Raw genomic sequence first — 11,957 nt, 5'->3', positions numbered from 1 at the left:
ACGATATTGCCGGAATCAAGTTCTTTCTTGTAGAATTTCTCGGTACTATGTAAATAATGGGGGTCGATATTGATTTCCTGGTGGTTGTTCTTCTTACTCAATTCCGTTCCAACTTTCCTACAATTTTAACATGTTTTAAAATTCTGATGCTAATTTACTGAAATTGTTCATTCATTAAACTTGGTGGTACAGAATTACAAACCTTCATTTCCTATGATCAACTGCTTCAATTTAGTGGCCAAAAACATTCTTGTGATTGGAGTACCATCCCGAGTAGATCTCTGTCTGATTCTCAAATGAGTTTATATACAGTTCCTGTAAATTAGTTTGATTTAGTTGGACCCGTTGGAGATGACGGATGAAGTTAAGAAATCAGAAGAAGGATAGCTCTTGCCAAAACGGCCATGACCAAACTCAACAAAATTTGGAAAGATCGGCATATAACAACCACAACAAATTACAAATTAAAACAACAACCTCGTTTTTCAAATTGTGCTATACGCAGCAGAATCCTGGACCTTAAAAGCCACAGACATCGCCAAGTTGGAGAAGACTACTGAGGATTCCCTGGACAGACCGCAGAACTAACGTATCCATACTCGAAGAACTTAACATCCAAGTCAGATTGTCAACTAAAATCAAACAACTGATTCTCAAGTATTTTGGACATGTCAGCAGGAGAAAAGATGACAATGGGACAAGGGAAGGTAGAGGGAACACGACCTAGAGGACGTTATCCAAAACAATGGCTGGAAGCAGTTTACAGGAAAATCTTTTCAAGACAGCATTAGAAGCACGTCGGATAGAGAAGAATGGAGGGAAACTGCTAAAACACAACATGAGACTAACATAGGATCACGACGCTTCAAATATGAAGCTAACGACTGGAGAGAGAGGAGAGAATTGGACCCAGTTGCATATTCATGAATATTGTCTGTCTTTGAGGATCCCCAGCTCCTTACTGAAATCTATAATGTTTTCTACACATAATCTATACTTTAGATTCCTAGTAATACCTATTGTTGCCTAAACATCTTATAAGAATCAATTTCCTTTACGTTTTTATCAATTTGATGTTTTTCTGACTTTTAGTTAATCTGTTGCTTCTTGACAGTTCCTTACAGAGTGTATTTTGATATACATTTTAGTACAAGTCTAGGTTTCTATAATAAGTAGGTTTTACAAGAGGTTCTCAAACGGTTTTGTAAGTCAAGGATTGTGATCAACAGTTTAACTTACAAACCAGTGATCTTATATCTTTAGAAAACCCATTAGATTGGCTATTTATTTAGATAGCACAATTACTTTTGTTTACAAGTGATATTCCGTATTCTCACTTCTTCACTATTCTGTTAATTAGTATCTTCTGGAGATTCTGCAATTACAATCGTGTCATCAGCATATCTTATGTTGTTTATTACTTTAATACGTGTATCTTGCTTTTTGAAAATATTCTATTATTATATTATTGAAATTATTATAAATTCGGTCAAAGGAATTTCTAAATCAGAGATGTCACATCTGTGGTTCATTGTCGAATTCTGGCCAGTTAAACGAATGTTAACGTTGTGAAACATGGTGAAATAATTATTACTTTTTTTCAGCCTTAGTAAAGGAAACTGAATACCATTATAATTTGAACCGAATTACGTCATTTGTTGACTTTGTCCTGAAAATAATAATAAAACTAATCGGGGTTTTGTTTTGTTTGCTTCTTCTGTGGCTGCAAATTAGCGGCGCTCAAGGTCCCCACTTAAACTATGTAGGGTCATCCGCTTAATTGGTTTCAACCCAAACTTTATAACCGGCTTGAAAATAATAAACAATAACGAAACGGAGAAAAAAATTAAACTCGTAGAAAAAACAAGAAGGTTTGCTGGATCTACACACAATGTAAACCATTAGGAACCCTCATTGTGTAGGTTTTCCCATTAAAAAAAACCGTTGACCCAGAAATAATAATCCACTAATTGAATCGCACTAATAGTGTGGATAAAACAATTATTTTTTAATTACATTTTGTCGTAGCTTTCAATATAGTAGTAAATGCATCCCAAATATAATAGCTTTGACGGATTATTTCCGATTCGTTCAGTGCGCATATCGATTGACGACGGTGATGCTATTTTTGATTAATTTGTTGTGCATGCTTTAATCCAAGGAGCTTTTTTTATTTGCACCGTGTAGCAATTGGACCTAAAATATCTATTAAAGTGTAAAATATAAAACAAATACCTCTCTCTGTATAATTTAATTGTGTATATAAAAAACATAGGTGAATATAGCCTTGGTCGTTTCATTAAACTAACGCATATAAAATGAGTGTAAAATTTGCATAATTGCTCTTATACAATGTTTCGTTTATATTTTTTGGGAAAGATAACATCCAAATGACGTAGTATTGGCCAATTGTTTGCCAAAATTAAAAGAACGTCCGGTAAAATATTTGCAACCACATTTTTTGAGTAAAATATGAGTATTTTCTAATAAATTTAGTTCAAGCACCATTTAAATTGGGGATTTGTTTACAGGCTCCAAAAGGAGTCTTCTCACACAGAGTAAACGGTTCGTGAGCCAGGAAATTACAAGCAGGAAACTGTGTCGGTCTCGCTTTATAAGGAACTACAAATAAGTAATGAGAAAATGCGACTTGGGCGGCAATTAACCAACGAGATCTTATTATTATTTTTTTATTTAAGGTTGAGCTCACTTTCACCTAGTTTAATCAATGTCGTCCGTTCTACTGCTGCGTTCAGGGGATCAGATTTTTTTTTGTTTTAACTCAGGTTTAATAACGGTAAATTTGAAGTTTACAAGCAGTGTTGCCAACTTTTAAATAATATGATTTTCCCAAAAGGTGTTCCAAAAAAGTTGCCAGATTTCTTAGTTGAAATTTTGCTTTAACTCCACCTTCTGACACTTTTGCCCACTTAAAATACTATTATTACCTCTACTCAACGTGGATTTGCTGATCTTGCCACGTATAGTAGAGGAGGAAAAGTGGCAATGGTAAAGCGTCATTTATTTTCCTCTTTTACTATTTCACTATTTTTTTAAAATAAAATCTAATTTCCAAAAGTTCCGCGTTTTTTTTCCGTAAGTAATCGGATAATTTGTTTTTTATATTTGTTCAAACGGCAAAAGGTTAAACCCCAAACTGCGCAGCCTCTATTGAACCAACCCTCTATCTCTTACCGTCTCGGATTTGTTCTAAATTTAATATTCTTTTATTACAAAACCATAAAACACCGATGGATCCATTTAAAAAAACGGACTTTTTGCAGTTTTTTTTTCTGTCCGACTGAAAGGTAAATATTGACCACTCTGTAGGCTTTTTCATTTTCTGTGTCTGGGCTTTTCAACCATGTAGTATTGTCTAACTGAGAACAAAAGGTCACATCAGCAAACCTTTCAGGACTTGAATTTAATTAAAGTTTAAACCACCGTTTTGCTGACAAATTCACCATTTTTCTAGAGGAATTCAAAAATGAGATTAAAAACAGGGTGTTTCATTTGAAAATCAAAAGTTGGTGTTCTTTTGACCCAACCTAGGCTACACTAAATTGCAGTGAAAAATATTGAGTTGTTCTCTAGATACTTCTAATATACCATCACTGTGATCCAATAGGAAACAACTGTGCGTAAAGTCGTAGGTAAAAAATTAAAATCCATTTTAAAGAAATAAAAATGAGTTTTATTTTGTTTTTTTTTAAATACACAAAAATACAAATACTTACATAGAAAAATTAACTTTTACAATTAAAACTTATTTATGTGACCTGTTTTTTGCTTCCAATTATACAGAAAAAAACTACATCCGAAGCTTGTGTGACGAAGAAAACGCGATTCAAGTTTTTTTAAAATATATTATAGAGAAACTCTGCGGTGACTTTTAAAGTCCAAACTATTCCTTTTAGAGTGATTAACTACTACACCTAAACCTACACAAGAGTGAATTTTTGGCAATCCTTTAACATATGCACGGCTAGTAAATCGTTATTAAGAGGAACTGTTTAATTTTTTGTTTGGTTGCTTGAGTGCCGTGTATATTATTATCGGACGTGCCAGTGAAAATGGACGAACATCGGGAGAGACCTACCGCTAAAATTTTGCTTCTACTATCTAGAAAATCCGCATCACAAAAATTGACTATTATCGAAAATAAAACACGCCAACTATGTCAGTCAACAAAGCGTCATCCCCTCAAGTCCGCTAGGCAAACTGGCAACAACGCTTTCCGTTAAATAGTTTATTTCAACAACAATCATTCACTAATCAAACCACCGACTATTCCAACTTACATTTTCTAACTTAAACTCTTTGTAGAGCATGAGAGACATGTTGAAACAACCAGCAGTTTACTCCCTGTTGTATAATAAATAAATCAGTTTGTAATAAATAAAAAATATGATTTGTTCAAAACAATGCTCTAAGGCTCCTGAAAACGGAGCTGGCCGAGACAATATACTTTAAAACAAGTATAAGAATTTTAAAAAACACATTTCCAAAACAACTGAGCCCGGCGTAATTGAGCCAAACTTGAGCACTGACCTACCTATTAACTCCGTCCGAGCTGCCGTAATTATCACACTATAACCTAATTTACAATCCTAAATCAAGCCACTTGCCCCCACCACTTAGCAACACAAAGCCATAAAGCGTCTGCTATTGGTCCAAGGTATCCTTGAGCCGTTTCATCACGTGACTGCCTATATCCCGCACTTCCGGCCACTGTTTCAGCGTGAACACTATGGCAACCACGCACACCAAAGTCGTGATAATACGGACCCTGCGTGAAATAAAATTAAGGAAATCAAGCAATATGTTGCATGCAAAATCTTCTAATAGGTTAGTCAAAAACCACCCGCAACACACATCACTACTGTCAGTCAAATGTTTGTCAAATAAAAATACATACGAGACTAAAGTGTCAGCTTTTCGGAACGGTCCGGGACAGTAACGGCCATTTTGACGGGGCGTGGCCCAGCTGGCCCGATTTACCTTCGGTTATTTCCGTTACGGTCACGGCACGGCTCGGGCTGCGGATGCAAAACAATTGACTGACTGTGGTACTTGTGCTGTGCAACGAAAAAAAATTGACGGGACCAATATGTTTACCTGGTACGCAGGAACGGCATTATAATGCCAGCGCCGGTCGCCACCAACAGCAGCACCACTTGTAGAACGGTGAGCAAAACGTTGATCAGCTTAACAACCAAAGCGCGTGCGTTTGAATTGTCCAAACCCTCGAGCATCACGTACTGTTGTTGTTGTAAAGCTTGATGTTCCATTTTTTGAATCTAAAACAAGTACATTTTAACCAACTGTCATTTACTAGGGCACAAATTATGTTTTAATTTACAGGAGTTTGTGATTGGTCTTAAAAGCAGCTTTCAACTTGCTTTTCTTCACCAATCACATAAAAGTAAAGCGTTTCTACTCGGACTTACCTTAGTCTGACAGTGTTCAAGCATTTCATGAATATCCCTTAACCTTTCTTCACTCTGGTATTGCACTTTTTCCTCCATATCTGCCATGGCCTGTTTTAAGTTTTCTACTTCGTTCTGATGCAGCTCAGTCAGATCATTTATCTGTTCTTCCAGCCGTTCAGTCCTAAACCGTTCTTCCTGTAAACCGTAACTTTGCACCACTCGCCGCACTTTAAATAATCCCTTACTTGAATCGCCATGTTAGTCAAATGAATATCAGCCTGGAAACTCTTAATACTATCCAGACCTTCCCTGAAAGTGTTCAACTGTTCCTGGAAGTACTTCAATTTCTTGTCCAGGTCAATTAAGTGATCTTGTACCCCTGCTTCGGGAGTGCGGCCATATCTGCAGTCAACGCACAGTTAGAGAAAGCAACTGTACAGGGTGTCCAAATAACAGTGGTTTTCCACTGTTTTGTCTAAACGGTTAATTGTAAAGTTTATGTTATCACTATTGGCGTTTCAAGATAAGAGATACTCCCTCTAGTGATCAGTTTTGAAAACAGTTTCGGGCATTCCAGCTGTCATATCTCCGTTTATTTACATTGAAAATATATATTTTTTTTAGGGATATAGTTCACAAAATACGTTTCGTGAATGTAAAATTTTAGAAAATCTTGCATTCAGATTTGTTGCCCTAAAAAAACAGGCATTTTATAGTTATTTCCCTAAAAAATTGCTTGCCATGATTTTCGGCAATTTTACATGCACTTAACATATTACTATTGAAAAATATTGCTAGAAGATATTTCAATTTTGGAAAATGTCCACAAAAGGTCGTACTAACAACTTTAGTTAAAAAAATGCATATCTAAAAAAATTTCAAATACAATGGCACCTTGAAAATACTTGCAAAAGAAAGCTACGTTTACTAGTAACAACTTTGATTCGAACCACCCTCGAAGCTCTACAATAAACCGTTTACTCAAAAAAAAAGCTGACAGCCCCTCTTATTTGGACACTCCGTACTGTCATTAACCTGTCTAACCTTCCCATGCTCTCACTGGTAACACTGCTTTCGCACTCTGATCCGTCATCGCTAGGAAATTTCCTCTGGACAGCTCCTCTGCCTTGCATACTACTTTGTGAAGCAGTCATTGGGAGAGTGGCGCTGCCACCGTGCTTGGTCCCTGTTTTGTGGTGACTGGTTTCGTCGGTGGTGTCCTCTGGCGGCTTGTCAACGCCACTACCTTCTGATCCGGTCGTCTGATTGGCGGCCGGCCCTACGTACCAAGCTGCGCGGTGAGCCAATAACAAGAGGGGAGAGGCGTGCGGTTAGATTGCGTGTTATGTGCTTCGGGATTATGATGGGATGATAACGCGTGTTATTGTGAAACTATTTTACAGTGACAAGTGGGGAAAAGCGCCACTACTAAATTACCTGCTGCTTCATCTAATCCGCATAAAGTGACGCAAGAAATACTCTAGTTTAATTGTGGTTTAGTACTAAAATTACCGCGCTTGCGTTTACCAATCAAACACACCAAAAAGTGCAAAATGACACTAAACTATGACTTACTTGAAAGTTGGCTAATGTTGTCGGCGCTACCAAATTTGTTCTTGATTAGATGAGCAAATTCCCTAGGTTTTGACATCACAGACCCGCTAAATCCGGTGATCCCATCTCGAATGTTGCCGCCAACGTTTCTAAAAAACCCACAAAAAAGCTACTAGGGAACTTCTTAGTCAACCCCTTTAACTCACTTTAAACCCTGTCCCATATCCCTGAGAACTTCTCTGGGGGGACGGTGGCTTTGAATTCCTTTTTCCACGTCATGAACCTTCTTCTGATAGGCGTCCAGTTTTCTTTGCAACTGAGCTATAATTTGCGCACTCTTCTGATTCTTCTTCTCAAACACAGCCTTGATCCTTTGCACCTGTTGCTTGTCGGCATTTGCAGCCAGCTTCAAGTACTCATTCACGTTGTCTATGGTTACCAGTCAAGCATTAACGCTAAAATTGAGGAAATTGATATTCATACCATCTCGTAGTTTCTGCTCCGTTCTAATCAAGTCTCGGACTCGCACAATTTTATTTCCCAACTTTTCAAGTACGGCGCTGGTCTTGGAGTCCATTAACAAAGCCGTGTCTGTTTCATCCTTAGCGTCTTCAGATCCATTGGATATGAAGGAGGCCGGATACAAATCTGAAACGTCTGGATCGTGGGATACGTTAGCCAGAAAGGCAGTGGAGTCGTCCAAGGCGGAGACGTCGTGGGTGTGGCTTTTTGATAGTTGGGTAGGACTTTTGTGGCGGGACGGTCTAGAATGCGAATGGTGGGCGGAGCCTTCATGGCTCTGCTTTCTTATTAATCAATTGTCACTTTTTGAGATATTTATAACATACCTTGGAGCTCTCCACTGAACCGTGACTAAGCGTTTTGACGTGGTGAGGGTGAAAGGGCTTATCCCCTTTGTCTGGGTAGGCAGCAGCCCCTTCCACGCTGGGCAACCGGGAGGGAGACCCACTTCGACTGGATGTTTTACTGCCAACAGGTTGTTGGGAGGGAGTCACGTGGAGACTGTCCATGGCTCCTAAACTATTGTAAAACAAATCAAGATTGGTTAATAATGAAAGTATTTGTGTCAAGTCAAGGTAAATAGAGAAAATACGGGAAACATATAAGTGAGCATCTAAAATTCACTTTTAAACAGAATAACTTACACAGGGTGACTCATAAAAATTAATAAAATGTGCAGTGTGGCGCGAGAGTGGTCTCTGACCTCTCTCTACCATTACATTTACAGTTACTTCTTCTTTTGGCCTTCTACATGTAAATGCTATTTGATAATTAAATGTTTATTATGTTATTTATGTTTGATTCAGTAACTATTTTAATTAAGAACTATAAAACAAGTAGGCAGAGCAGTTCTGAAAGTGAAACATAATAAACCACTGAATTTTAATATTCACTGATTTTGAAAAATCCGTTTTAATTACTAAACTTAACTACAAAATTAAACGCAGAACTTTTTGGTGACATCACTGTAAGCTAACAAAGCAATGTTGGCAGCTTTCCAATAGTCCATTCCACTCATTGCACTATCAAAAACGTTCCTAAAAACTCTCTCACTAATACATCACGATTTAATCTCTACTATTTAGGACAAATTCAGATTGATTACAAAAAATCTAAGATTATATTATAGATATAAATCTAAATTATCTGACAGATTATAATGTAAAATCAATCCCAACTTTATGAATCAGTACTAAGTTTAAGCCTCATTTATGTCATTTCATATCACGTGATTTTGACGTGATCATTTCGTGTTTGAATATGTTGTTTACTCTTAACCAATTAACATATGAGTCTTATTTTCTTCGAATTGTCTAATAGTTTTATCCAGCTATAAACAACTTTGCTCTAGTTTTTTTTTTTTATAAAAGAGCTTCCATATCTCTTAATTTTTCCCCCTTTACTTAACATTTGCGAAATCTCCATGTGTAATTGCATAGGTGCAGACATTACTGATTTCACTTTTAGCGAGTCAGTGCGTAATAAAGTGCGAATTCCGTGACATGAAACCGTAATTAGTCAATAATCGATTGATTAATCATGATATTCATTATACAGGGAGTCCATTTTAACACAAGAATTGCCCCAGATGATAGAATTTAAAGAAATACAGCAAAATCTTTACAACATAACATATTTGTGTAAATACCTCAGTAAATAATTACTTTTGTTTTGATAGAAGATCCAAACATTTAGATTTTTAGCACATTGTGGATTTAGCTCACAATTTAGGTACTATTTTAATTTAGTATTTTTCAAAGCTATCTATGAAGTGGAGGAATGGTTACAACACAAGTAGAATTTGGGTTTTCCACTCTACATGCTGATAAAGTCAAACACTGATTGCACAAATATGTGCATGAAAACATAACAATTAATATACAAGGGTGTATACAACATGTTGATTTTATTTTATTGCAAATTCAATTAATATAAAACTAAATAACCAAGATCAGAAAATTCAGTTTTGTTGTTTATTGATTAATACTTCATTAAATTGCAATACCTGAGGGGTTATAAATTGCACTTGGTATAAATACAAATTGTCAAGTAAATAGTCAAAAACTTGGTTAAAGATCATGTTCAGCTTACTTTCAAATCCTGATATAAATCTTTCAAATATTGCAGATTAATTTTACCCATATTTGAAAAGCTTAGTTAACTCGGAGACAAAACTTTTAGCTAAAAAAGAAAATCACAATTTCTAGAAAATGATAACAAAATCTACACAAAAAAAAAATAGAGAGAAATGACAATTAACAATGATACCTGTATTAACTGATTATAATGAATTTTCCTTACTTGAATTGGAAAAGTTCAGTTGATTATTAAGAACCCTCATGGTTGTTAAGGCCATTTTATTACACTATACACTATAATCTATTTATTTAGGAGCACCCAAAAAAAATAAGTACAGGTGATGAATAAACTGTGAATAATCTCCGCGTTTTATTAGCTGGGAAGTATCCTTAACTAGCATACTGCTTCAATGAATCACCTTTCCTTGAATTGCTTTGGTGACCTGATATTGCACAGATTCTTTTGTTGTTCGTTGGGCGGGTTTAACAAAGGAGATTGCTTTTCTTTTTTTATGCCCCTCTTACCTCCATATACTCATTAATGTTAGTTGCATTTCCAATCTTTTATGTACTGCTGGGAGAAACAATCACCACACTTCAGGGACTAACAATGAAAAGAACTGTTCAGTTTACTATAAGACGCGAATAGAGCGCACGATTTAGACCTTTCTGATAACCTTTTGGTAGTATACTGTGGACTTAAATAAATCTATTCAGCAAGCTTATTATTTGGTGCCTTATCAACTGCTTTTATTGGACAAATGTCCTGATTTGGTATTATAACAAAATGTGACCTTTGAAGTGACCCAACCTTGAGGTTTTTAATAGGGAAGCAATGTTGGACTGTCTTTTTTTATGATATAATTAATGGAATATACAAACACTCAGCTGGAAGGGAATAAATATTTTTGGCGCCGAATCTAAAAATACCACTGAAATTTTATTTTAGTTTGGCTTGCCACAGGTATCCCCAGTATTTCTATAAGTTCACATTATTATGTAATTTTTAGTGTGATATCACAAAAACAATGGTGGTAAATTAGGTCAAGAAGGCCTTAGCTTGTTAGGTACTAATTAACAGAGTATAATTGCAAATCTACCTTGACCTCCCATTGTCACAAAAAAAACAATTAAGTCTGGTAGATCAAGGAGACATTGGGATGTCATTAATTTACCTTTAGTTATTTAAAGACCTTTTTGTATGCAAAGCAGCACTGGAAATTGTAAATTTTAATTATTAATCATAAATTACACTGACACTATAACTGAAAGATTCTCTTAAAAGTATGATAAAATAGATAAACAATGGATTGATAAGGTGCTTGAGAACTACTATTAAAAGTGAGTCAGTGTACCCTTATCAATAATAATACAAATGCCTGAACTAGAAAACAGGTTTTTGGTTACAAAACATTTATACCAATTTGCACACTGTCACCAGGGTATTGGTATGCACAGAATATGCCCAATACCTTCTATGAATAAATATCCAATTAGTATGTTTAATGTATAGCCTCATTATAGGTTTAAGTGGCAAATTTCCACTAACCTCAGATGCAACATACTTAAAATATTCTTTAACAAATTTATTTGGCTCCCTCAAAAATGCTATATTTATTTTTAAGTTCTGAGCTATTAAGGAAGCACTTAATCCAGTCCAGTGCCCATAACTTAAGCTTACTGGAAAGTTATTATAAACTTTAAGCTCCTACGTTATGGAATGTTTATTTGGTTTTCTTCAGGCATTTAAATAGGTACCTGTTACTCACACTAGACAGGCCAAACAGTACTCAAACTTGGTAAAAATAACACCACTACTACAATATATCAGTACAATTAAAAAAAAACACATTAACTGGCTTACCTTTATGAACAGGATCATTAAAACCTATGCTAAAGTCCAATAATTCAATTGAAAATGGGGACATAAAGGACTGTTCTAGCAATTTAAAAAAGTTTCCGCCCGCCCTCGCGACACTTTAATTAGGCGATCCAGACAAAAGTTGGCCGGATCTAACTGACCGACTCATTTCACACTATTATTGAATTTTCCGCAACATTTTAATCATAGTTTATGGGGAAAATTGTATCATAATACTGGGAAAATTGGATCAAGAAAATACTCTTTACTAATACACATTCCAAACTGTCAGTGTCACTGTCAATTAGGTAATTCTGCCAGCTGTGACGTTTGAGGTTGGACTTTGCCATGTTGCCAAACCTAACCCTATACAGTGTTTCTTGTTTTTTATTACGGCATTTCGACGTAGGTCTCAGTCAGGTAGTACTACAGGTAAATCTAGTTAAAAATAGGTCAAATCAATTTACAATTAAAAAAAGATTAGATTCCAGTGATATAAATAAAGTAAAA

General features: G+C 35.8%; 1 protein-coding gene across 5 annotated transcripts; it reads right to left on the bottom strand.

Moving 5' to 3' along the window:
* Window positions 1–3,671: 3,671 nt before the first annotated feature.
* On the bottom strand, window positions 3,672–11,741 carry Dmtn (transmembrane and coiled-coil domain 2 protein Dmtn). 5 transcript variants are annotated; one of them, XM_081983612.1, is made up of 11 exons: window positions 11,451–11,741; window positions 7,835–8,022; window positions 7,470–7,785; window positions 7,193–7,415; window positions 7,008–7,135; window positions 6,477–6,723; window positions 5,678–5,834; window positions 5,451–5,627; window positions 5,119–5,300; window positions 4,919–5,039; window positions 3,672–4,789 (listed from the first exon to the last, which is right to left on the bottom strand). In XM_081983612.1, exons 1-10 carry the CDS (start codon window positions 11,512–11,514, stop codon window positions 4,931–4,933), a joined length of 1,791 nt encoding a protein of 596 aa, XP_081839738.1. In that variant the 5' UTR covers window positions 11,515–11,741; the 3' UTR covers window positions 3,672–4,789; window positions 4,919–4,930. The 5 variants fall into 5 exon arrangements, with proteins under 5 accessions (XP_081839738.1, XP_081839740.1, XP_081839736.1 ...); XM_081983614.1 differs by lacking the exon at window positions 4,919–5,039 and having other exon boundaries at window positions 7,835–8,027; window positions 11,451–11,740; XM_081983610.1 differs by lacking the exon at window positions 4,919–5,039 and having other exon boundaries at window positions 11,451–11,740.
* Between the last annotated feature and the right edge of the window lie 216 nt (window positions 11,742–11,957).

This window comes from Ips typographus, linkage group LG7 (assembly GCF_016097725.1).
Source record: "Ips typographus isolate SLU linkage group LG7, UJ_Ityp_2.0, whole genome shotgun sequence".
NCBI lineage: Eukaryota > Metazoa > Arthropoda > Insecta > Coleoptera > Curculionidae > Ips > Ips typographus.
Note: the sequence above shows the minus strand (reverse complement) of the source record. Positions and strands in the feature narration are given on the sequence as shown.